Source organism: Salmo salar, chromosome ssa02 (assembly GCF_905237065.1).
Source record: "Salmo salar chromosome ssa02, Ssal_v3.1, whole genome shotgun sequence".
Classification (NCBI taxonomy): Eukaryota; Metazoa; Chordata; class Actinopteri; order Salmoniformes; family Salmonidae; genus Salmo; species Salmo salar.
The window spans coordinates 26,598,385-26,626,079 of record NC_059443.1 but is presented as its reverse complement, the minus strand read 5'-3'; the positions used below and the strand labels follow the sequence as shown (position 1 = coordinate 26,626,079).

At 43.0% G+C, this 27,695-nt stretch overlaps 1 protein-coding gene across 1 annotated transcript; it reads right to left on the bottom strand.

Moving 5' to 3' along the window:
- Nucleotides 1-1,556: 1,556 nt before the first annotated feature.
- Nucleotides 1,557-22,498, bottom strand: LOC106578513 (G protein-activated inward rectifier potassium channel 4). The gene is made up of 5 exons (XM_014157405.2): nt 22,232-22,498; nt 21,959-22,084; nt 6,872-7,019; nt 5,814-6,693; nt 1,557-2,649 (listed from the first exon to the last, which is right to left on the bottom strand). Exons 3-5 carry the CDS (start codon nt 6,959-6,961, stop codon nt 2,288-2,290), a joined length of 1,332 nt encoding a protein of 443 aa, XP_014012880.2. The 5' UTR covers nt 6,962-7,019; nt 21,959-22,084; nt 22,232-22,498; the 3' UTR covers nt 1,557-2,287.
- Between the last annotated feature and the right edge of the window lie 5,197 nt (nt 22,499-27,695).

Genomic DNA, 27,695 nt, shown 5'->3' with positions numbered 1-27,695 from the left:
TCAAGGATTACGAGGGCGTGTGGTATATGGCCAATATACCATGGGTAAGGGCTGTTCTCTGCATGACACAACACGGAGTACATGGATACAGCCCTTTGGGGTTGTATCACAAACCCCAGAGGTGCCTTATTGCTATTATAAACTGGTTACCAATGTAATTAGAGCAGTAAAAATAAATATTTTGTCATACCCGTGGAATACCACAGCTGTCAGACCGTGGTATACCACGGGGATCGAATCACTCAGGGATCGAATCACTGTTTATATTAAAGGTTATACAACGGGTGGGTCTAATCCTGAATGCTGATTGGTTAAAACCTCATTCCAGCCGGTGTCTATGCCACGTTAAAATGGCTATTTACTCTGTTCCATCTAACTGCGCAATCCACTGTCTCATCAACCCAGCCAAGCAATTTATAAACTCTCCACTATAAAAAGCATCTAGACATTATCTCACATTTCTTTTAGACTAACATTTAGTTTTCAACAGCAGAGATTTGTATTAACCTTGCTGTCTGACATTGCTGTCTGACATTTGCAACATTGTTTCAATATTCCCATTCGATGTGAATGCACAGTAATGAACGTGTTGGGATGAGACAGACAGGCAGGCAGCTTTTCTCAGCCAGTCAAAATCATGAATCAGCATAATGTTTTATGGATGTATACAAATAAATATCAATAGAAAACAGGTGAAACGAAACGAAGTGCGGCTCGTTTGCAGTCTTTCCAGCTTCAGTTTGAAGAGATTGTGTTAGCTGTGTTGTTGGCTAGTTCCTCTGAACAACGTGTCCTGATGAGAGAGCACATTTTCTATGTCAGGTGAAATCATGCATCATTAGCTCATTGTTATGGACGTATCCAAATAAATGGCATTATCATGGCTGTGGTGGTCTACGCCACTCGGCTTCGCCTCGTACACATTGCCCGCAATGTGGTCAGTGGTTCAAATGAGAACCCAAGAGGGCTGGGTATGGTCCCTTGGGTTTTCTAGAGCTACCTCTGCCCTGGACTACATGACAACAATTTGTATAACATGTTGTATGCCTGTCACCTTAGCGATCACACGTAGGACTTTGATTGTGTATGATTTGATTTATGTATAATTTGATTTCTGTGCGTTTTGATGGTATTATGTCATTTTGAGTTTGGCTTTCAGTGGCAGTGCAGTATTCCTTGTTTACAATTAGAATGGGGGCAGTTTTAAGGTGCCCCTGCTGCTTCATTATGATAAACACACCTTTCACCATACTTGCCCATATCACAATTTGCTTGTGTTTGGGGGTTTTACACCTTGTCTGATGATTAATGATTGACTTATATATGACTGCATAACAAAATTGGACTGATTATTCTTTCCCTTCATCTTTTTCTTACTTGATCAGGCTTGGAAGAAGTTGAAGAGAGACCTGAGAGGACCAGGTTGTGCTTGTCTTGACATTCTACAGCCAGTAGAGGGAAATCTTCACCAAGGTAAGACTCAATATGGCACAACTTCCTCTAAAAACCTATCTGTGTGGATGTAAAATGCAAAAATAAACAAAAAAAGGCTTCAATCATTTCAATTTCCATGATAAGCGCTCAATTATTTATTAGGTTGTTGGCAACGCCCACTAATAGCAAACCTTTCCAAAATGCCTTGAACAGGATAATTTGTGAAGCAAACAAAATGGTGCAAGAAATCCAAACCATAACTTTAAACAATCCATTCAAAGCGAAAGGCCTTTCAAACTTAGTGATTTAAGATTTGTATACAAGGTAAATATTAATTCACAAAAATTAACACATGTAAGAAAAACGTGAGTATCAAAATACTTGAAATGGAAGGGCATTTGGCCAGGCCTCCTTTAATTCATCCTCTTTCACATTCATTCTTACACACATATCTAGTCTAGTACAAATTATTCAATAATTTACATCCCATTACTTGAAACTTTTAAAATCATATTCACCCAGTTATCCAAGTTGTTTTAGATCAGAATATTGGCACTAAATGCTGTAATAAAAAAATGATGAGTCCGCGTGAAGACTTACTTTTGGTCCCTCTAATAGCAGTCATAAACTATAGGATATCATAGTTTATGTTCGACACTTCATCAGTTGATGAAGTTTGATATCAAAGCCATTTGAGACATTGAGTCACTTGCACAAGTACTTCTTGCCTGTCTTCATGATGTTGAGGTTTTGAAATCTTGCCTCTTGTAGCCTCTGTTCCATGTATGAACTTGTTTTAAACCAGTGAGCAGCATCATCTGATGACATGGTCTGTGTTTTCACCAATGCACACTCATTCATGCCCATCATCCATCCAGTTGGCATCTCCATTGCTAATGTTATCCCCCTCTCCATCCCCTATCGCCTCCACCCCCACCTCTTCCTCCCCTCTGTCTTCCTCCTTCTCTGGCTGTGGTGGGGGCGGCTCCAGGACTGGAGGTGGGGACTGGGGAGGTAGGGGGATGGCCTCTCCCTTCTTGGCCAGCTCGGCCAGCTCTCGGGCAGAGGAGGTGGGGGTCGGGGTAGGGTAGGTGTGGTGGAAGGATTCATAGTCCACCTCGTAGAAGCCCTCCTCTAGGGAGAGCACAGGGGTGAAGCGCTCCCCCCACATGACCTCTGAGTCCAGGTAGGAGCTGCGCGCCTGGCATGTCATTCCTGGAGAGAGAGAGGGGGGAGGGAGACAGACATTACTGACATGAAATAGAGGATAGGAACTTGACATGACTGTGTGATTGGGTATGATCTAAATGTATTTTTTTTAAAAGCCCTTGTCATGGAACTATTCTAAGACCTGGACTCAAGCTGCGTCGTTGTGATTTCAGGATCTAATTAAGATTCACTATGCTTTGTCTTCTTGACTTTAAATGAGCTGTACTCCTTTCATTGAACAAACATTTCTGGAAATAGGCTGAAGAGTGGTTCTAATACAGAGATGTGCATCTTCTCTTTCAATCACACACATGTACACACATCAAACACACACAGATAAACACACACACACCTTTCTGAATATGTATATGTGGATTGCCTATAAATACCTTGTGAGCATTTTCATCCGATGCTCAAGTGAACCTTGAAGAGTCATATCAATTACAGTACATATTATCCACAGGAATGCTGAAACAAACCGACTGACCATGCACAGCCAGCACCAGGGGTATATCAAAGCAGACAGACCAACACACACACACACACACACACACACACACACACACACACACACACACACACACACACACACACACACACACACACACACACACACACACACACACACACACACACACACACACACACACACACACACACACACACACACACACACACACACTAAGAGAAGTAAGGGGTTGTGGGTTGGATGATTCACAACCTTGTAATGTATCAACAGTTATTTTTTTCAGCAGCCATAATGTAAAAATATATAACTTAATTTGCATTTCACCTGCAGCAAATGTATTAAAATAGAATGATATAGCTGTAATTCTTTGAATGTAAACAGCACGCTGAATTAATAAAAAAATACTGGCAATTCAATGGTATCATGCATACAGTGGGATACCTACATACTGTGCCTGATGATGATTTTTAATATACAATCAACATACCAATTAGCCTACGTATTTTCATGAAGCATTTAGAAAAACGAAACAAAGCCTTTGAGCATCGTATGAATAAGAGATAAAAGCAGCTGTCATCCCTTCTGCCGCTCCGGCGCTCGACGTCGCCGGTCTACTAACCGCCGGTCTACTAACTACCGGTCCTGGCAACCCACATCATGTACACCTGGCAACCATCATTACGCACACCTGCTCCCCATCGTTATGTACACCTGGACTTCAGTACTTTGATTACTTCCCTTTTATTTAGCCCTCAGTAGCCTCAGTCTTCAGGCAGTCTTGGTTTTCATGCCCAGTACGCTGCTCTTGTTTTGTATATCGTCATGTTCTTCCTTATTAAACTCACCAACTGCACTTGCTTCCTGACTCCCTGCATCTGCGTTGCAGAAGCTCCCGTTCTTTAAGCACCTGAGAGATTAACAGCAAACCAGTAAACTCTTTCCTACTTCAGGCAAATCCCAATTCAAGGCCTGATTGGGTTTGCTCCCTGAGGGAAAATAGCAAAACGACAAACTGTTGTCGATAGATTAAAAAAATTCAATTAAGCATCAGCTTTTAGTTTGTCCCTTGACTAAACCATCAATATTGACATGGGATACTGAGGAAAAAACAGCCCTTGCTGTGAGATGGAGCAAACATTCTCCCTCTGTTAAACCAAAGTCTATATATTGAGTAGAATATCAAAAACAAATCTGAAGCAATAACACCCACACGGTCTGCATCCTCATAAACAAAATCAAAGCTAAATTGCCTGGAGTATGTCTTTGAGCAGTAGTTCAGTTCACTGCCACTGCCCACTCCTGGACCGAGAATCATTGACAGTGGGTGGGATGGGAAAAGGGAATTGGGTCATTCCATGAAGAGTGCCTTTTGCGTCCCTTTGATATTTTAAGTAGAAATTGTGCACCAATATTGAATTTTAAAAGCATGTTAAATTAAATGAAGTGCCCTTTAATATAGACCATATGGATAATTCAATAAATCCACATTTTAATATGACTAAAGGCTTGCTAAACTGCCAAAATCCAAAATCTGTCAGCCCTGTCACTTCTAGGAAGATGTTAACCCACTTAACCCCAAAATGTCTCCAAGTTTCACCATCATTGTAAAGACCTAGTTATTTTGATTTGACAAAGTCATTTCTGAAGATTATTATTTACACAGGGTTGAAACCCAAAACAAAAGAGCGAGGAGTACCTCGAATAAATAACACACTCGAACAATGATTAACACACGGAATGAGACCTGTAATCATCTGCGCAATCCACTAGGGCACGAAAGCCAAAACACACAGCACAGATACTCACATGACCAACAGACATTGTAACAATAACCACCATGGTGAACAAAGGGCACATATATACAAATACAATCAGTGGGAATAGGGGCCAGGTGTGCGCAATGAAAGTTCCAGAGGGATCCGTGACACAACCCTGTTACATTCAACTCTGTTACTTTATTTGGCACTTAATAGGCACTTACTATAGTGTATATATATATATTTTTTTTTATCCTCTTGAGATGGAAAAACACGTTTTTTATTAAATTGAACATGTGCTCTTTATGACAGAATTAGATGAAATCAAACATTTCTTTTGACCAAGTTACACTTCACAAAGGGCACCAAATTGGTAGAACGACCCAATTCAATCACCATTCCGACCTGAATTCCCTCAACGTCTTCTGCTCGTTTAATTTCCCAGAGGCTGTGCTATTGGACAGGTCTGGGATTCTCTCACAAACACACAGACGGGCTTCCCTGGAGTCCCTCCTGTTTCTCACAGGAGCCAGAAGACCCTAATAGAGGATATTAGCATACAGGACAATGCTGTGGCCATTTAGGACAGTGTAATTGCAGTCCTTGTCAAGTGCATTCACAGCCAACGTTAATTGGTGATACCCTGCAAGTCTCAAGTGATTCCTGTTGACTGCATCCTCTTTATCCCACCAAGTGAATGAATGCTTATGAACAGGGTCACACAAACCTGCATTAGATTCTCATATTATACGTTAAAGTACATGTAATTATAGTGTTATTTATGTTATTTTAATAATCATTTTCTACATCATTATGATTACAATAAAAATCTCTCCAGGTAGAAGTTAGTCGGCACAGATCTAGGATCAGCTTACCCTCCACCAGAATGAATCTTCATCATTAGGCAGGAAATGCAAATCTGACCTTAAATTAGAAGAACCCACCTGTGGCTTCCACCATGCCCTCCAGGATGACCACTACCTCAAACTCCTCTCTCTCCAGCTGTTCCTGTGAGATCTCCCAGAAGGGACTGCCCTCGTTGAACTCGTGACAGATGATGAGTGGCGACACCAGGAAGAGCCTGTCGTCCCCCGTATCGAAGCCCACATTGATATCCGTCTGATTGAGAGGGATAAACTCCCCTTCCTTGGTCTGCTTGGAGCGGATCAGCTTGGCCCGGATGGAGGCCTCCACGATGTGTGAGTTCCTCAGGTCTCCGACCCTGAACATCAGACACAGCTTGCTGTCCCTCACAGAGATCACCGCCTTGTGGGAGAACATGAGCGTCTCGGCTCGCTTCTTGGGCTGGGAGATCTTGACGAACATGCATCCCACCATGAAGGCATTGACGATGGAGCCCAGGATGGCCTGGACTAAAAGCAGGAGAATCCCCTCTGGGCATTTATCAGTGATGACCCGGTAGCCATAGCCGATGGTGGTCTCCGTCTCGATGGAGAAGAGAAAGGCGGAGACGAAGCCGTTGAGGTTGTTGACGCAGGGGATCCAGTCTCCGTCATCAGTGTGGTCCAGGTCTCCGCGGATGTAGGCGATGAGCCACCAGATGAGACCGAAGAACACCCAGGTGGTTGTGTAGACCAGGGTGAACACCAGCAGGTTAAAGCGCCACTTCAGGTCCACCAGGGTAGTGAAGATGTCTGTCATGTAGCGGTATTTCTCGCGCACGTTGCCGTGATGCACGTTGCACTTGCCGTCCTTCTCCACGTAGCGCTGGCGCCGTTTCCTCAGGGTACCTCCTGAAAGGTTGGAACCTTTACCGCCCCCACCTTGCCTGCCGCCCACCACCATGGTCCGGTCTGTGGGCACCTTTGTGTTGTTCGTGTGAGAGAAAGAAAGAAAGAAAGAAAGAAAGAAAGAAAGAAAGAAAGAAAGAAAGAAAGAAAGAAAGAAAGAAAGAAAGAAAGAAAGAAAGAAGAGGGTTAATGACTGTGTGATTTAACAAAGTAATTGCTAAATTGATCACTTCCATCAAAACCTCCGTCACCTTGTTTTTGGGGGTATCCCATCTTGGTTTTGACAGCTTTTGGTCCTGTTTCTCCACATCCTGTCCAAAACGCCCTTTGAAGCAATTCATGGCCTCGAAGCGTTGGGCCAGAGTCACTATTTCTGGCCCCAAACAGTACGCTTTCTAGCTGGAAAACATAAAAGCATATTTACATTAAAGATTATTCAAAGTCCACTGAGTAGCGGTGTTTTTTTTTTGTAACACCAGAAATCCATCATAAAATATAAAAGAGCCTACGCAAGCTTTAATGAACAGCTCTCCATATCAACTCATTATTGCTGTTCACCTCCATCAGCCTGGGCAGGCGAGGTTCAGAGACATGGTTCATTTCTGCCATTGATCAGCAACAGCAGACACCCTCAAGCCAAACAGAGAACACACCAGTAATTCATTATGCTCAGAACCACTTCACAGTTTTAAATCCCACCTTCCCACATACACACTGGGGCACAAACACTGGTGCACGCACGCACGCACGCACGCACGCACGCACGCACGCACGCACGCACGCACGCACACGCACACACACACACACACACACACACACACACCACAGCCCTCTCTTTTTCACAGCTAACTATGTGACTCCTGGCTCACTGTAGAAAGGAAAAAGTGAAACCCTTTTAAGTGACTCTGCCTCATTATGCCTTTTGTCATCCTCCCAAATCGCTCCAGTCAATCCAGATCTATCCACCACTGCAGTGTGTGACTTGCAAGATTCTAAAGATGAGAACGACTAAACTTCAGATGGGTTGTAGCCTACTGGAGATGGAGATTGCATGATCAGCAACCTAAGACAAATCTCAGTTAGTTGCACTGCGGCTTGCAATGTCTGCCACCAGCAAAACAAAACAACTCAGCTTCCTCATTTGTTGTTATGTAGATTCCAGAGCTGATTACTGGTAACTAAAGGCAGTATAACAGATGTAATGTGAGAGGGAGTGAGCTTCAGGGTTACTCAGAGAGTCCAAGGATACTGCTCCATGGCCATGTGCTCCTTTGTATTGACAGGAGTTCAAAGCTCCTAGTTCCAGTGTCCCGTGGTCAGTGTGGGGGGCAGGGGAGGAGACAGGGCAGAGAGCCACACTCTCCCTCCCTCAGCAACACTCTCACAATCTCACTCACCTGATGTCAGCTCGTTGCACTTCTGTTGTTATAAAGGTCTACAAGCAGCATTTAAGATAAACTAATGACAATAGTGAGTATGCGTGTCCGTGTGTGTACGTATGTGTGTACCAGTGTAGGATCCTCAGAGGAGGAAGAGGAGGACCATCTTACTCAGTGAATTTCAGAAAAATGTAAAATAATGAAACATTAAAAAAAGGTATCCTTTTAGATAAAACTATACTAAATATATTCACGTCACCAAATACCTGATTAAAACACACTGTATTGCAATGAAGGGCTACAGTTGTCTCAACAACACACTTTAGGCTATTACTATGGTGTAGCCAGAAGACAGCTATTCCCCATCCTCCTCTGGCAATATTGACTTCAATACAAAACCGAGGAGGCACGAAGGCCTCACCCCCTTCCATAGACCTACATGGTAATTATGACCACTTCCGGAGGACATCCTCCAACCAATCAAAGCTTTTGCAATATGAACAGACATGTTGTCCATCAAATCATAGGATTAGGATCAGAGAACGAACCTAGTGTGTTGTATTGGGGTTGTGCCACAGAGCATTACGGGGGTTCTATGTGTTGAGAATCTTGGTGAGTTGGTGACATATTGGATAGAGATTGACAGTGAAGAGCAATAGTTGAGTATTTTTAGGATATTATTCCATTCAAATTAGTTTTTTCAAACTACAGGAGATAGAGGAGGTAGATTATATATGGTTTTCTTGGTTTTAGAACTTTATTTTTGTGTGGAGTTAGTGCAATTTATTTCAATTTGCCTTGCTAACTTTAGTAGCAAGTACTAACGTCGCTCCCGAGTGGCGCAGTGGTCTAAGGCACTGCATCTCAGTGCTAGAGGCGTCACTACAGACCCTGGTTCGATACTGGGCTGTATCACAACCGGCCGTGATTCGGAGTCCCATAGGGCGGCGCACAATTGTCCCAGCGTTGTCTGGGTTAGATTTGGCCGGGGTAGACCGTCATTGTGTTGGGCCAGTAACCGAAAGGTTGCTGGATCGAATCCCTAAGCTGACAAGAAAATAATCTGCCCCTGAACAAGGCAGTTAACCCACTGTTACCCGGTAGGCCAACATTGTAAATAAGAATTGTTCTTAATTAACTTGCCTAGTTAAAAAAAGGTTCAATAAAAAAATGTGAAAATACTCTGATCTGGTATTTAGGCTATTTATCAAAGGTGATAACACATAATCACTCCGGACAGACACAAGCAAAAACTCATGACATAAATGTTGCAGCAGCCTAGGCTACACCTAAACATTAGAGATTTGACATGCTGTATGGGATGAAAATTCTTTTTTTTTTCTTCAGTCTGATCAACTGTAGGCTACTAATAATAGCAGGTGCACTATGAGCCCTGTCGATCTGGTCAGGGTAAACAAATTGGTAATGTTATGTATATATAGCTCATTTGTTTGTCAGAAGAAAATGTGAATGTGATCAAATTTGGTTTATATTCAAACTTAGGCTGGCTATGCTGCCTCAACCTTTTCAATCCAAAATGATTCACTGGAATGAATCAATCAACATAATAGTGATGAAATGTTTAATGAGGCCTACAGTTGCAAACATGCATAAAGAAAAGCTCAGCCCTGTGAGTTCTATTGTCTATCAGTGTTTGTCTCTGTGATAGGGTAGAGGAAACTCCCCTGTTAGTCTAGTCTAAGTATAATTAATATGAACAAGTATAAGGTTGCAGCAGTTTGACAGGGTTTTCTTCATTCGTTTTTTAAAACCATGTGACCTGATTAGAAACACTGGTCCCATCATAGCCCATATAAAACCTTTTTACAATACTCCTGTAGCCCAGCCTGGTCTCATAGACTAGATGTAATCACTGTCATACCCTATAGGGTCCAGGCCCCAGGGAGAACCATTTTTCCAAGGGCTTTATTGGGGCTTTATTCAGGAATGTTTCTTGGGCTACTTTGTGTCAAATGGGCGAGATGCGCAGTCTGTGTTTGACATTGTGAATTCATGGAGAGACTTGTTGTCCAAACCTATGATGGCGCAGCTGTAATGGAATGTATCTGCTATTTGCATTTACAGCTAAGTCCCCTCCTGTTCCCTGATTAAGAGGTGATGACCACTCCACTCCACTACCATTGCCAACTCTTTCCTGACATGAATTGAAGCCATGTCTCATGTGCCCACTCATCCACTGGCACATTGAATGTTTCCTCTCCAAGGACTGTGAGTAGCCCTGTCAATGTTCTCTCATTACTGTATGTAGAGTCAAGCACATACACAAACACAATCACATTATTAAATATCAATGATTTTACTCCTTGCTTGGACTAACTCATTCTTAGCTATTTTGTCTAACTGTGTAGTGTATTGTGTTATTGTTTTTTGTCTTCCCATGTCAAATCCTGTCCTGCCCTCAGTGGAAGAGGTGAGCTCTTCTCCAACACCATCCATCCATGATGAGCCTGTCCTGCACTGAAGCCTATAAACACCTCAACCCCTGTCCGGCACTGAAGTCAAGCCTCTGATCAACTCATGCCTCGCACCCTCATTTAATCCCTGCTGTGATCCCTTTCCAACACAGTGGAAGTAGCCCTCTCATTCCCACCCTTCTCAATTGTTCTCTCTCAGTTCAGCAGTGTCATAGCTTAAAATTGTTTTACAGGGCACAGAGCTTCTGGACCAAAACACCCAACATTTAAATAAATAGATGTTAATTATAGAGTAGGGTGGCAAAGTAATGGTCGGGGGGCACATTGAAGGTGAAACGCTCAAGTCATCTTTCTTTTGAGCCAGACTGCCCCCGTTCTATAAACTACCGGACAGCATTTATAATGGGCAAATAATTCATCATTACCAACACCACCTAATCTCAGCATATTTCTCTAATGACCCCTATTTGACAGCAGAGATTCATTAAGTCCCTGAGTTTAGATGTTGAGATGAAAACATTCTCTGCCACACACACACTCCCGATTAAACTTCTTTGAAGTTATAGGCTTAAAACGATCAGCCTCCATTCCCCATGCTCTGTCCAGTGGTAGAACACTGGCAGTAGGTGTGGGTGTGATGAGGAGTTGCCTGTTAGTCAGCAGCAAATGTGTGAAAGCTGAAAGCCATATTAATGACGCAGGCCTCTGTGGGGTACGTGGGGGGAGGACAGGCAGAGACAGACGGAACACGCTGGGAGGCCACAAATCAGCCACTGATCCATCTAGAGGTGGGCTCGCCTGACGAGAGAAGATTAAAGAGACAAGAACACAACATGCTGCATACATGTATGACTGGGAGGAGAGACGTTAGCCAAGGACTGGCAGGGGAGGGAGAGCAAGGGAATGAGGGAGGGGGACAAGAAAACAAACAGAGAGAAGGAAGTAGATAAAGAGATATAGGAAAGGGAAATGAGAGAGGTAGAAAACAAATTAGGAGTGAAAATGAGAAGGAAAGAGAGGGATAGAGAGTAAGGAGTAGTGTTGGACAGGGCAAAAGGCAAGGATGATACTGTAGATTGGCGAGCAGATCGGTCGGGTAGAGGGTCTCAGGAAGGGAGATAATGAGAGAGACAGTAAAGAATGGTTTAATAGGGCTATAGAGATTGAGAGAAGGGGTTAATGGTTTGAATGGTTTGAAAGGAAATGACAGGTGTGGTTGGAAAGGTCAGAGAGGAGAGGCTAGAGGGAAGATGATGACTGGTTGTAGAGGCTGGAGCAGCCAGGTGTGAAGTGAATCGGTGAGTGCTAGGCCTAGTGTTGACACCAGTACCACTACTGCTAGTAGCAGTGGCCATGTCTGTGTGTGTTTTTACAGGCTTCTCTCCAAGTTTGCCTTCTGATCACAGCAGCTTCCCCAGAGGCTCAGTCAACCAACATGGCTTAATCCTAAAGACAGGACTGACCTCAGTGCAGAGTACCCAGGCAGCATCTGCTTCCTCAGCACAGCTCCACTGGCACAGCATGTTACAGCGCTAATGCCACCCAGAATAAAGAATGGTTCTGTCAGGGATAAGGGATGGAGGCCAGCCTGCTGGGATGAAATGTCATGTCACCAGTATGAGGAAAAGATGAAGTCTCATTCTCTGTGTCGCCTTTGTGAGAATCTTGTCGTGAGCACCAGTGATTCTCTACTTTTTTATTTTTTATTTTTTATATTATTATTTGCGCACTCCATTTATCACTCTCCCCTGCTCCTCAGTCTCTTTCCCTAGTCACTTTTCTCATTTCATCTGGGTTCCCATTTTGGCTCAGGATGATGAGGATATAATGGCCTCATTGAAGTGTAATGCTTTATAATGAAATTACCTGTCCAGTTCAAACTGAGAGCCACAGACAGACAGAGAGACAGACAGACTTGCCAGGACTGAGAGAGGATGTTTGAGTTCACTCCCCTTAGCCATTAAATTACATAGCCAAAGAGAACAGCAGTTGAGAGAGAATGGGTAGACGGGAATTAAAGAATACTGCAAGAAAGAAGAAGTGAAAAGAAAGAGAATGGAGTGGAGGTAATTAGGAAGTGGTGAGGCTGAAACGAGAGCCAGGCAGACTCACTGCATTCCCACTTCACACTGTAGTCTACACACTAGGGGATTTGTACCACACTTAAACACTCTGCCCTTGAGAGAACTTCATTTTAGCGGGGCAGAGAATGAGTTGTAATGGCTATTTTTATTTTCAAACGGCCTGTGTAGCATCATTAGATCTGAGTATAATCATTTACATGGCTAGATATGATCTTAAATGTCCCTATTTTGTTCTCTATTGCTCCTCTATTATTCCTCAAGCAAGAGGGGAGGCCGATGACATCACAGATTCCCATTAGACCAACTCCTTGAATGCCCTACTCCTTGAAGTTTGCAGTTTTGTCTAAAAAACACTATATTGCTCAAAACATATATTTTTTTACCCCTTAGTGTGTGTACTTTACAGTATTTATACTTGAGACTTTTCAACAGTTAAAGTTAGCTGGAGGACGACTTTAACTAATTTCAAATTAAATCCAATTAGATTTGTCACATGCGCCGAATACAACAGGTGTAGACCCTACCGTGAAATGCTTACTTAAAAGCCCTTAATCAACAATGCAGTTTTAAGAAAATAGAGTTAAGAAAATATTTACTAAATAAACTAAAGTAAAAAAATATACTGCTCAAAAAAATAAAGGGAACACTTAAACAACACATCCTAGATCTGAATGAAAGAAATAATCTTATTAAATACTTTTTTCTTTACATAGTTGAATGTGCTGACAACAAAATCACACAAAAATAATCAATGGAAATCCAATTTATCAACCCATGAAGGTGTGGATTTGGAGTCATACTCAAAATTAAAGTGGAAAACCACACTACAGGCTGATCCAACTTTGATGTAATGTCCTTAAAACAAGTCAAAATGAGGCTCAGTAGTGTGTGTGGCCTCCACGTGCCTGTATAACCTCCCTACAACGCCTGGGCATGCTCCTGATGAGGTGGCGGATGGTCCCCTGAGGGATCTCCTCCCAGACCTGGACTAAAGCATCCGCCAACTCCTGGACAGTCTGTGGTGCAACGTGGCGTTGGTGGATGGAGCGAGACATGATGTCCCAGATGTGCTCAATTGGATTCAGGTCTGGGGAACGGGCGGGCCAGTCCATAGCATCAATGCCTTCCTCTTGCAGGAACTGCTGACACACTCCAGCCACATGAGGTCTAGCATTGTCTTGCATTAGGAGGAACCCAGGGCCAACCGCACCAGCATATGGTCTCACAAGGGGTCTGAAGATCTCATCTCGGTACCTAATGGCAGTCATGCTACCTCTGGCGAGCACATGGAGGGCTGTGCGGCCCCCCAAAGAAATGCCACCCCACACCATGACTGACCCACCGCCAAACCGGTCATGCTGGAGGATGTTGCATGCAGCAGAACGTTCTCCACGGCGTCTCCAGACTCTGTCACGTCTGTCACATGTGCTCAGTGTGAACCTGCTTTCATCTGTGAAGAGCACAGGGCGCCAGTGGCGAATTTGCCAATCTTGGTGTTCTCTGGCAAATGCCAAATATCCTGCACGGTGTTGGGCTGTAAGCACAACAACCCCCACCTGTGGACGTCGGGCCCTCATACCACCCTCACGGAGTCTGTTTCTGACCGTTTGAGCAGACACATGCACATTTGTGGCCTGCTGGAGGTCATTTTGCAGGGCTCTGGCAGTGCTCCTCCTGCTCCTCCTTGCACAAAGGCGGAGGTAGCGGTCCTGCTGCTGGGTTGTTGCCCTCCTACGGCTTCCTCCACGTCTCCTGATGTACTGGCCTGTCTCCTGGTAGCGCCTCCATGCTCTGGACACTACGCTGACAGACACAGCAAACCTTCTTGCCACAGCTCGCATTGATGTGCCATCCTGGATGAGCTGCACTACCTGAGCCACTTGTGTGGGTTGTAGACTCCGTCTCATGCTACCACTAGAGTGAAAGCACCGCCAGCATTCAAAAGTGACCAAAGAAATCAGCCAGGAAGCATAGGAACTGAGAGGTGGTCTGTGGTCCCCACCTGCAGAACCACTCCTTTATTGGGGGTGTCTTGCTAATTGCCTATAATGTCCACCTGTTGTCTATTCCATTTGCACAACAGCATGTGAAATTTATTGTCAATCAGTGTTACTTCCTAAGTGGACAGTTTGATTTCACAGAAGTGTGATTGACTTGGAGTTACATTGTGTTGTTTAAGTGTTCCCTTTATTTTTTGGAGCAGTGTATATAACAATAACGAGGTTATATACAGGGGGTACCAGTGCCGAGTCAATGTGCGGGGGGTACAGGTTAGTCGAGGTAATTGGTACATGTAGGTACTGTAGGGGTAAAGTGACCATGAATAGATAATAAACAGCGAGTAGCAGTAGTGTAAAAACAAAGGGGGGGGTCATTGCAAATAGTCTGCGGTAGAAGAGAGAACAGCCTATTTTTTATATATAACATTTTTTTTACCAGGCAAGACAGTTAAGAACAAACTCTTATTTACAATGACGGCCTACCCCGGACAATGCTGGGGTAGGCCGGGACTCCCAATCATAGCCGGATGTGATGCAGCTTGGATTTGAACCAGGGACTGCAGTGACACCTCTTGCACTGAGATGCAGCGCCTTAGAACGCTGCGCCACTCTATGACTTGGGTGACTGGAGTCTTTGACAATTTTTTGGGCCTTCCTTTGACACCGCCTAGTATATAGGTCCTAGATGGCAGGAAGTTTGGCCCCAGTGATGTACTGAGCTGTACGCACTACCGTCTGTAACACCTTACGGTCAGATGCCGAGCAGTTGCCATACAAGGCGGTGATGCAACCAGTCAGAATGCTCTCGATGGTGCAGCTGTCAAACTTTTTGTGGATCTGGGGACCCATACCAAATCTTTTCAGTCTCTTGTCGTGCCCTCTTCACAACTTTTTTGGTGTGTTTGGACCATGATAGTTTGTTGGTGATGTGGACACCAAGGAACTTGAAACTCTCGACCCGCTCCACTACAGCCCTGTCGATGTGAATGGGGGCATGCTCGGCCCTCCTTTTCTTGTAGTCCACACTCATCTCCTTTGTCTTGCTCACATTGAGGGAGAGGTTGTTGTACTGGCACCACACTGCCAGGTCTCTGACCTCCTCCCTATTGGCTGTCTCATCGTTGTCGGTGATCAGGCCTACCACTGTTGTGTCGTCAGCAAACTTAATTATGGTGTTGGAGTCATGCTTGGCCATGCAGTCGTGGGTGAACAGAGAGTACAGGAGGGGACTAAGCATGCACCCCTGAGGGGCCCCCGTGTTGAGGATCAGCGTGGCAGATGTGTTGTTGCCTACTCTTACCACCTGGAGGGCGGCTCGTAAGGAAGTATAGGATCCAGTTGCAGAGGGAGGTGTTTAGTACCAGGGTCCTTAGCTTAGTGATGAGCTTTGTGGGCACTATAGTGTTGAACGCTGAGCTGTAGTCAATGAATAGCATTCTCCCATAGGTGAACATTTTGTCCAGGTGGGAAAGGGCAGTGTAGAGTGAGATTGAGATTGCGTCATCTGTGGATCTATTGGGGCGGTATGCGATTTGGAGTGGGGCTACGGTTTCCGGGATGATGGTGTTGATGTGAGCCATGACCAGCCTTTCAAAGCACTTTATGGCTATAGACGTGAGTGCTACGGGGTGGTAGTCATTTAGGCAGGTTACCTTCGCTTTCTTGGGCACAGCAACTATGGTGGTCTACTTGAAACATGAAGGTATTACTGACTCGGTCAGAGAGAGGTTGAAAATGTCTTTAAGCTTGAAATGGATTTAAGCTTGCCTGCATTTAAATCACCGGCCACTAGGAGCGCTGCTTCTGGATGAGCATTTTCTTGTTTGCTATTGGCCTTACAGCTCATTGAGTGCGGTCTTAGCGACAACGCCGGTTTGTGGTGGAAAATAGACAGCTACGAAAAATATAGATCAAAACTCTCTTGGTAGATAGTGTGGTCTACAGCTTATCATGAGGTACTATACCTCAGGCGAGCAACACCTCGAGACTACCTTAATATTAGACATCGCGCACCAGCTGTTATTGACCACCTGGTGATGCCACCAGGCACACCAAAACTCCCTCCCACCAAAACAGGCTGACATTTCAGGCTGTCTATTCAAACAGCTGTTAAACTAAAAGTGCTTTATCATTATTTTCACAATGTCAGTATTATTCCAACCTCTTAGAGTGGAAATATATATAAAACACAGGAAAGTACGGTTTTGACTGCACTGGGCCTTTAATGAGACTTCCTGGCTATGATTTAAGCATGTATCACAGTAAGCCTTTGTCTCATATACAGTACCAGTCAAAAGTTTGGACACACCTACTCACTCAAGGGTTTTTCTTTATTTTTACTATTTTCTACATTGTAGAATAATAGTGAAGACATCAAAACTATGAAATAACACATGGAATCATGTAGTAACCAAAAAAGTGTTAAAGAAATCTAAATATATTTGAGATTTTAGAATCTTCAAAGTAGCCACCCTTTGCCTTAATGACAGTTTTTCACACTCTTGGCATTCTCTCAACCAGCTTCATGAGGAATGTTTTTCCAACAGTCTTGAAGGAGTTCCCACATATGCTGAGCACTTGTTAGCTGGTTTTCCTTCACTCTGCGGTCCAACTCATCCCAAACCATCTCAATTGGGTTGAGGTCAGGTGATTGTGGAGGCCAGGTCATCTGATGCAGCACTCCATTACTTTCCTTGATCAAATAGTCCTTACACAGTCTGGAGGTGTGTTTTCGGTCATTGTCCTGTTGAAAAACAAATGATAGTCCCGCTAAACGCAAACTAGATGGGATGGCGTATCGCTGCAGAATGCTGTAGTAGCAATGCTGGTTAAGTGTGACTTGAATTCTAAATAAATCACAGATTGTGTCACCAGCAAAGCACCCTCACACCATCACACCTCCTCCTCCATGCTTCACGGTGGGAACCACACATGCGGAGCTCATCCGTTCACCTACTCTGCGTCTCACAGAGACGGCAGTTGGAACCAAAAATCTCAAATTTGGACTCATCAGAACAAAGGACAGATTTCCACAGGTCTAATGTCCATTGCTCGTGTTTCTTGGACAAGCATGTCTCTTCTTCTTATTGCTGTCCTTTAGTAGTGGTTTATTTGCAGCAATTCGACCATGAAGGCCTGATCCACACAGTCTCCTCGGAACAGTTGATGTTGAGATGTGTCTGTTACTTGAACTCTGTGAAGCATTTATTTTGGCTGCAATCTGAGATGCAGTTAACTCTAATGAACTTATCCTCTGCAGCAGAGGTAACTTTGGGTCTTCCTTTTCTGTGACGTTCCTCATGAGAGGCAGTTTCATCATAGCGCTTGACGGTTTTTGCGACTGCACTCAAGAAACTTTCAAAGTTCTTTACATTTTCCTGACTTTTTGGTTACTACATGATTCCATATGTGTTATTTCATAGTTTTGATGTCTTTGCTATTATTCTACAATGTAGAAAATAAAAATAAAGAAAAACCCTGGAATGAGTAGTTGTGTCAACTTTTGACTGGTGCTGTACATCAATACTGATGAATACTGACAGTAAAGCCCCCCTGGATGTTACATATTTCAAATACACATACTGCAACATACATTTGCTTCTCCATAAAAGGCCAACAGACCATGATTCAACTCGCTCCATACATCTGCCATTGACAGTAGTGCGTGACACACTAACTAATTTAGGGTTACAAAAGTCCTGGAACTTTCAATAAATTCCCTGGTTTTCCCGAAATCCTGGTCGGAGGATTCCCGGAATCAGGAATGAATAAGCAGGAAATCCAGAATCCTCCAACATGGATTTCTGGAAAACCTGGGAATTTATTGAAAGTTCCCAGAATTTTGCAACCCTAGTCCCAGTCACATCATGGTAGATTGGCTTTAGTTTGGACCGAGGGGGCAGAGGGAGTCAGGTTTAGGGCAACGGGTCTCCAAGGGCTTTGCTCAACATCTTTGGCCTCCTCAAATATACTGCACGCCCTCTTGTTATTGCCCCAGGGCTTGGGATGTAATGGTCAGCTACGAATGCACTGCAGAGAATACTAATGAGGGTTCAGAAGGGATGCTTTTTTTTTGTGCAGGAAGATGGTTGATACCTGAGAGCGATTTCTTGCTCTAGAGTTGGCACTTGTTTCAAACCCACTATGGGAGCTTCTTTTACAATAAACAATCCTGGTGTTTATTGGGGGAGCTTGGGGGAGCTTGTCTGAGCTGTTTCCCTTCCATGCCATCATTCTGTCTGTATAATGCGACAGATAAAATGAAACACTATTAGATGTAGAAATCAAATACACTTCCTCCGCACACAGAATACAAATTGACAGAATTAAATGGTATAAACTTATTTGCTCTTCACAGCGATTGTGTCGTAAACCACTTTTGACATTAATTTGAGGGCAATTTGAAAGTGAAAAAGACATCTCAATACGTGATCCTCTCCTCCGCCAACGCACGGTACTCTGCTGAGTGCGGCTGATACTGGGCTGTGGTGGCTGAGCATGAGCAGTAAGCTAGAGCAGCACCTCTGTATTCTTAATCAAATCACTGTCATTGCCAACACCTATAGCCCCTAATATTCTCCCAATCTCTCTCCCTCACTGCCTCGTTTCCACCCCAAGCAACCCTTTAATTTATGTTAGGGAAATAGAAAGCCAGCCAGCGATAGGTTGAATGATGATGGGATAAGGAGGTGGGAGAGAGAGAGAATGTTTAAACCTTGAATGGAACAAATGTTCTCTCGCTGAACCGTATAGGCTAAGTTTAGAATCACAAAAAATGTATGCAGAGATTTGTAGCTAACAGCATTAATGGAAAGTAAATATGAAAAATATATTATGAGGTTACGGCTGTTGGTGAACTGACTATTACCATGCCCCTGACATGGTAATAGTCAGAGGAGTCATGCCCATAGGGGACACAGTGGCACGTGGCCCTCAGATCACATTCCTTTCAATCTTTTACCCAAATTTTAGCAGAGATGCAGAGAAGCATATTTTGTTTCTTTAAAAAAATAACCCCCAGTCAGGAAGATACAGTTTAAGAGATATGCTTAGATTTGCAGGAAAAGGAATTTGAAATAGAATTAAGCATAATCATCATGGCTCTAGATTGCAGGAAAAAGCTGGTTTAGGTGTTTGAAAAATGAAAAATTCTCCAACTGGTGTTAACATAATATTATAAACTGGATAGTTTGGCTCCTGGATGCTGATTGGCTGAAAGTGGTATGACAAAAATTTTATTTTTACTGTTCTAATAACGTTGGTAACCAGTTTCTAATAGCAATAAGGCACCTCAGGGGTTTGTGGTATATGGCAACTCCGCTTTGCGTCATGCGTAAGAACAGCCCTTAGCCATGGTATATTGGCCATATACCACACACCCTCATGCCTTATTGCTTAATAATACCATGGCGTTGTTGAATACTTGTTTCTGATTGGCTTGAAGGGCATTCTAGCGCGTGCATTATTTCCCTATAACGCACAGTACATTTGCACGGGAGAATTCAATGGCTATAGTTAATTCTTACATATTCTATGTTTGAGCTGCTTTTGAAAGCAAAGGTTGAAACGAAAATATTATTGGCATTGTTGAATTGGATTTTCATAATGGCAAGCTAGGGTTAGCTAAACCAGCAAGTCTATTTGTTTGGTCACTACTGTAGCTACCTAGTAGACTTGCTAGCTACTTCAGTGGATGGTGAAGGGATAATAAACTCGGGGCACTATATGTTCTCTGGAAAAGAATCCAACTCCACAGAAGGTCAGTTCCAGTCTGCTAGCGCGTCCTGACTTGTGGAACACTTTCCACATCCTTCATTATTTTCCATAGAACGGCATAGCCCCTTAGGTGTAGGCATGCATGCCAAGTAATTTAATTAAATTAGCAAATAGAATACAAATCACAATGCTGTAAAACAAAGACACAAAAGAAAATTGATTGGAAAGGTATACATCCCTAGAATAAAACAGCGGCTATTTCTGCACTGGCCAGAAAATATTATGACTGAAATGGCCTTGAAGAAACAACAGAAACGTAACATGTTCAGAGCTCATATATACTTCTTGGGAGTTTCCTAATGCATTTAACCTTAAAGTTCTTGATAGAATTATTAAACACACATTCACTTTTGGAATATCATATTTTATGAACTAAAACAGTATATTAAACGTTGTTAAAACATACTGAAAATAAGTTATCCAATATGTTCAAGGTTAATTTCATCAACAATTACATCAAGGCTTTTAATTTCAACCCATTACAAAGCCTTGGTAGATGAACACCCCACTGACCTTAGAGTCATCTTCAGAGCCATGAATAGTGGTTAAGCTGGGTAGGCAGAAGCATGTCAATTGCTCTTGAGCAGCCATGCCCTCCTTTTACAATTTCAAGAATACTTTATGTAAAAAATATAACCAATTTGACAACGTGTGAATAGTTATAGAAAATCTATTCTAAACATCTTTGACATGGATTACAGGATGTGTTGAACACATAGTCGCAGTTGACTGTTAGTTCTGGAATTATGATTTATTCAGAACGTGAATCGTTGATGACAAACAGCAGCAAGGCGCGTTAATAATGGGGTAAGAAATAATGCACGAATACTTCACATGCTGTGCAGGTGGGAAGAGTGGGGCTGTTTTAAATTGTAGCTTACAAGTGGGTACTAGGTAGGCTAAAGAATTGGACTAGCTGTCAAAATTCTAGGTGAGCGTGAAACGCGTTGGAGCATAAGAGGAACATATGGGCACGTTTTCACTCGCTGAAAAACAACATGAAAACAGGGCGATAACGCAACACACTAAAAGCCGCCGAGAGAATAAAAACGGGAGTGGAGAAGAGAGAGAGAGCGGGGAAGAGAGTGAAAGAAAGAGCGTAGACACATTGAGGATGGATGAATGAGGATAAGAAAATAAATACACTATAAATGAACAATGTATTACAATATTTTAAATTGTTCATTGGCGTCAACATTGTATCTGTAATTAGTCAAATTTTATACCCAAATTTAAGTGGATTTCTTTCGCAATCATTTGTTGAAATGTTTTATGCTAGGCTTCTAGTTGCCTACTAGTTACTGTTCAAATGTATTCATTTTAAGATCCTAACTGGCTGACATGGTTAGGTTAGCTCACATTACCCGCTGATTTGAATTAAAACCACAAAAAATGGAAACCTCAATAAACGAAGTTGTCTGCATGTTGACTTTATCTAGTTTAATAGACACATAGCCTAACAACCCGGCGTCATAAAGGCTACGCAAAACTGAGGCAAATAAAGTTTCCCCCCCTAACAGACCCTGAGCATACATGAACCCAGTTTGGTTGTCTAATAGCCTTGTCTGTTCAGTCATATAGGCTACTACGGACATTTAAACAGCGTTGTCATGGTTACTAATGTATTAAGCGTTTAATAATTCGGTAGTTAATAAAATACCTCACCTCGGTTCTACAACGGTGCTTGGTTCGACGCGTTTGTGCGACCAGTACCTGTCGAAGGTAGGCTTCATCAGACACGGCAACCGAGCGCGCCGCCAGTGCGTGTCCACATATCAACACATGTTATTCCTGTAAATTGACAGAAAACGGAATTAATAAAACTAACAAGTTGCATTTACTATCACTATAGTAGTTTGGAATTAACACGTCTGGTTATTTTGGCTCGGTGGTTATCCATGAGTGGGGCAAGGCATCCTCTGTTTGCGCTGTGCTTACCTTCTTTCCGAACTGGATTTGAGAGTCCCATGATCGCTGCCATAGCAGATCAGGTGGCGGGTTTAAAACTGTAGGTAAGACCACCACAGTAAACTGCCACTTCTTTTGTTCCTCCTGTAGCCCAGCCTGGTCTCATAGACTAGACTATACGTAACAGCCAGCTGTAGCCTACAGTTCATTGTGCGCGAAGGAACGGACTAGACTTGCCACTCCTACGAGTAATGCAAAACTCCCCTCCCCCTCATCCGCCCCCTGTACTTTACAGACTACTAAGCTTTTCTCATTATGTACGATCTAATATATGCGCTTCCGTGCTGTGTTTAGTGCTCAGTATGATAACATTACTATTCGGCTTTGACTGCCCTCTGCACGGTGGCATCAGTAGTCCCATTTGATTCCGTGCAAACCATTCCCTCTGATCTACTGTTCAAATCAAATCAACGTTTATTTCTCACGTGCACCGAATACAACAGGTGTAGACCTTACAGTGAAATGCTTATTTACAGGCTCAAACCAATAGTGCAAAAAAGGTATGTGTGTGTGTAGGTAAGTAAAACAACAGTAAAAAGACATTTGAAAATAAGAGTAGCAAGGCTATATACAGACACCAGTTAGTCAGGCTTATTGAGGTAGTATGTACATGTACATATGGTTAAAGTGACTATGCATATATGATGAACAGAGAGTAGCAGTAGTGTAAAAAGAGAGGTTGGTGGGTGGTGGTGCAGATAGCCTGGTTTGCCAATATGCAGGAGCACTGGTTGGTCGGGACAATTGAGGTAGTATGTACATGAATGTATAGTTAAAGTGACTATGCATATAAGATAAACAGAGAGTAGCAGGGAGTAATCATTAAGAGATATCATTTTTTCTCAGTGGGAATGCTAAGATTGCCTTCTGAAAAATGGTATACAATAAGAAATGCAGAGGTAGGTGGCTGCATGACCTATCTATGAGTCATTATAAGATACATGACATTGTATCAGCCATAAATGTGTGAGCCACTCTTGCATGATGAAAAACCTTGGCTGAGACCAAAAACTTGCTTTAACTCCCCAAGCTACTGCCTATCCACTGGGCACAGACCTCAGTTCAACTTCTAGTTTTCATTTACATTTGGTTGAGTTGTCAACTAACCTGAATTCAACTTGAAGTCAACAAAAAAAGGTCACCATGTCATTAGATTTAGGTTAAACGTTGGGTGAAAAAATTAAGAAATTCCCTTACTTTGATTACTTTTTTCAAATCCAATCAGTTTTCCACATTGATTCAATGTAATCACATAGAATTTGTCTGTTGAAATGAAGTGGAAACAATGTTGATTCAACCAGTTCTTTAGCCAGTGGGTACGGCTTTAGTTCAGTGGGCTAACCCGTCTTGTGCCATACAGATGACCTGGGATGACTGTGGAGAGGAGGGGGTTAAAGGGGGGTTAAAGGGGGAGTGTATGAAGTTTGCTTGACTACATTGTCACATAACTATATCTAAAATCTGAAGATTAATGTTAGCTCCCTGACTGGATGCCTTGGGCTTTAGTTAACTCAGCTCAGATAGTCTCTGATGTTGCACAGACACCTTGGGTCGATACTGTCAGATTCACCTGTCTATCATGTAAAACATGGAATATACTGTATTTCAACTGTTATGTAAAAAATGAGTAAGTGGCTGGGGAAAGAAAGAAAACGATGTCAGTGTCTTTCTGTGTAGCCCAATGATTTAGAGAGAACGAAAGAGAGATGCCACTTTCCAATTCCATCTTGAATCACACGTGCAGACAAGTATCCACCCTGCACAGCCAGAAGAGGACTGGCCACCCCTCATAGCCTGGTTCCTCTCTAGGTTTCTTCCTAGGTTTTTGGCCTTTCTAGGGAGTTTTTCCCTAGGGAGTTTTTCCTAGCCACCGTGCTTCTTTCACATGCTTTGCTTGCTGTTTGGGGTTTTAGGCTGGGTTTCTGTACAGCACTTTGAGATATCAGCTGATGTACGAAGGGCTATATAAAAATAAATTTGATTTGATTTGATTTGATTTGAAGTAACTATTGACAATGAATCAAGGTCGGAACATAATTTTATTTGCTGGAAATTACACTTCTCTCTGTATATGAATGCCCCCCCCCCCCACACATTCCTCTGTGAGCAATCGACCCACTCTCCCGCTCAAACTACCGTTGCTAATTGGCTCGCGGGGCTTTCATTGAAATCACATCTATTTTTTATGACTGCTGTGTAGTAGTGACTGAATTATTATTTTTCCCCAGAACAAAAAACATTACATCTTCAAATCTACATGCACCTTATTTGTGAATATACTTCAGAACAAAATTATAGCACCAGGGAGCTGACAGAATATAGATTTCATGATAATTATATGAAAGAGATGCCTGCTGCAGATATGGAATATGGAATTATACTCTCACAGAGGATTAAGAGGGCTTTAATGCTTATTCAGCCTCACAATGCTGTACACAGACAGTATTAAGCCTATCTATCCAATTGTACACTCCCAAACAAGTGTTCAAGTTGAATACCATCAGTCCTCCTATTATCCACAAGAGTAAATCAGTGATCTTGCTCACTCAAGGCTTACCATCTTATCCATTCCCAGTTGAAGTCATGCAGCACACGAGTCCCCAAAGCACTGTCACAATCTGTTTTACACACAGTATAGACCATGTCCTCAGAGGGCTGTTCACAGTAGTAGATACACAGTATAGACCATGTCCTCAGTGGGCTGTTCACAGTAGTAGATACACAGTATAGACCATGTCCTCAGTGGGCTGTTCACAGTAGTAGATACACAGTATAGACCATGTCCTCAGTGGGCTGTTCACAGTAGTAGATACACAGTGTAGACCATGTCCTCAGAGGGCTGTTGACAGTAGTAGATACACAGTATAGACCCATGTCCTCAGAGTAGGGAACAGAGTGGGGCTTGGGTGTAGAGAAATACGCTGAACTGATCTTCTAAAGGTCAAAGAGGTTACGGGGGGCGAGGAGACTTAATGATACATTCCTCCCATTGGTCGGTACTGATCCATGGCTTTATTTATACATCACCTGGCTGAGGGGAGAGAGTGAGAGAGTGACAGCCAGGGGAGGAGAGGAGGACGGTAATCCTGTGGCGCTCCGGGAAAAGGTAGTGCAGTGTGGTGTGGTCATTATCACTCCCTTCAGAACAAGCACTTCCTCAGGAGACCAGAGACGAGCAGCTAGTAGAACTCATATAGTTGGTAAATGATAACCTCACTGAATAAAGCCAGAGAGAGATGAAGAAAGAGATGGCAAGGGGGTCAATGAGAGAGCTATGGGGGGCAGTGGTGGAAAAAGTATTCAATTGTCATACTTGAGTAAAAGTAAAGATACCTTAATAGAAAATGACTCAAGTAAAAGTGAAACTCACCCAGTAAAATACTACTTGAGTAAAAGTCTAAAAGTATTTGGTCTACTCTAAATATACTTAAGTATCAAAAGTAAATGGAATTGCTCAAATGTATTTAAGTATCAAAAGTACAACTATAAATAATTTCAAATTCCTTACATTATGCAAACCAGACGGCTCAATTGTATTTATTTTATTTTATTTATGAGCGGATAGCCAGGGGCACACTCCAACACACAGACATAATTTACAAATGAAGCATTTGTGTTTAGTGAGTTCGCCAGATCAGAGCCAGTAGGGATGACCAGGGCTGTTCTCTTGATAAGTGTGTGTATTGGACCATTTTCCTGTCAAAATGTAACGAGTACTTTTGGGTGTCAGGGAAAATGTACATTATTTTCTTTAGGAATGTGGTGAAGTAATAGTTGGCAAAAATATAAATGGTAAAGTTCAGTACAGATACCCTAAAAAACGACTTAAAAAACGACTTAAATAGTACTTTAAAGTATTTTTACACCACTGATGGGGGGGGTGGAGAACATAGGATGGAGAGGGAGAAGGAGGGGAGAGAAGGAGAAAGAGGGAGAGAAGAGGAGTGGGGAGAGTGTGTGAGCGAGAACAGAGTGATGGAGAGAGACTGCTCATGAGAGGTAATGAATGTGATACATTACCAAACAATTGTGGAGTCAATTCTAGGCTAAGGAATATCAATTAGCATATGTGGTATGTTTATTTTTATTTTGAATCAAGCATATTTCCTAATGGTTAAGGAATAGATATTTGAGTGATAGACTGAATGACAGGGTAACCAATCAGGTGTCATATTTTATTAATCTCTAGTGCATAATTTACCCAGATTGGTAATTGACAAAGTCAGACATTTTACTCATGTCCTAAATTTCACATTGTTCAAACCTCCCTCATTCCTCCCTCCAACTTACCGCATCCACAATGACCTTGATGGTGAGGACAGTGCTCTCTGTGTGTGTCCGTAATTTGGAGCTTGAGTATTGTTAAGTAGTTTATGTGGGAATAAACCCTGTTTTTAAAGAGAAAAACTCTTAAGGTCCAGTGCTTCTGTGGCCTTTACATAGATGAATGTTCTGCTGTCTCTTACCATGAACATTATTTAGCCAAAGGATTTTCTAACACTTTATAGTGCAACAGACATTTCTGTCCTTGTACATAAACAAGCGAAGTGGTCCTTTTCATCTCTCTCTCTCTCTCTGAAAGGTTCTTGGGCTTTGAGGCCATCCCCCTTGAGACGCTTGTGGCGCTGTTTCTTCTTCTCAGCGCGTCTTCAAATGGCTCCCCTAATTATGAGCGACGAGGGCCTTTTGAAGAGCACTAAGAGGGCCCTCTGCCCGCTCCGGCTCCAACCTGAGAAGAATTAGGAAAATGGCATCTTAACGCAGTTTACAGAATACACACCTGCTTCTGCCTCCCTGTTACTGAGCCAAACACTCAACTCACAGTCAATGATGAAGCCATTAGCTACCATTCTCCATGGATGTCATCATTAGAGACCAGCTCCACACACAGAGGAACTATAATACCAGCAGGCTCACTTAGCTAGGATGCCTTTCTGCAGGGTATGATCCATGACCACAATCCATTCTTAATATCTCTATCGGATGGACTGAGACAGTAGTGCAGAGAATGTCCTTCAGAGTTACACACTAACGCTACATACAGTACTGTAGGTATAACCCTCCGCCCTACTTTGTTTTCAAGGCCAGTAAAAAAGCCTTGGCTACTGCCAATTATCCCTGCTAAAAATTCGGTGGGGAGGAGGGGGGGTAGCCCATTCTGCGAGGCACACGGCCCAGTGTAAATTACCACCAAATTACCCATCACAATGACTGTACAATGCCTAAATGGTGGGAATGATGCTGTTACAGGGCCTGCCTCCAGGAGGTTCCTGTGAAGGATATGCAGCGGTTGAAGATCCATAGTGTGAGGAGACATCATGAGGATGAGAGGGACAGAGAGATGGGGAGAGGGAGAGAGAGAGATGGGGAGAGGGACAGAGAGATGGGGAGAGGGAGAGAGAGATGGGGAGAGGGACAGAGAGATGGGGAGAGA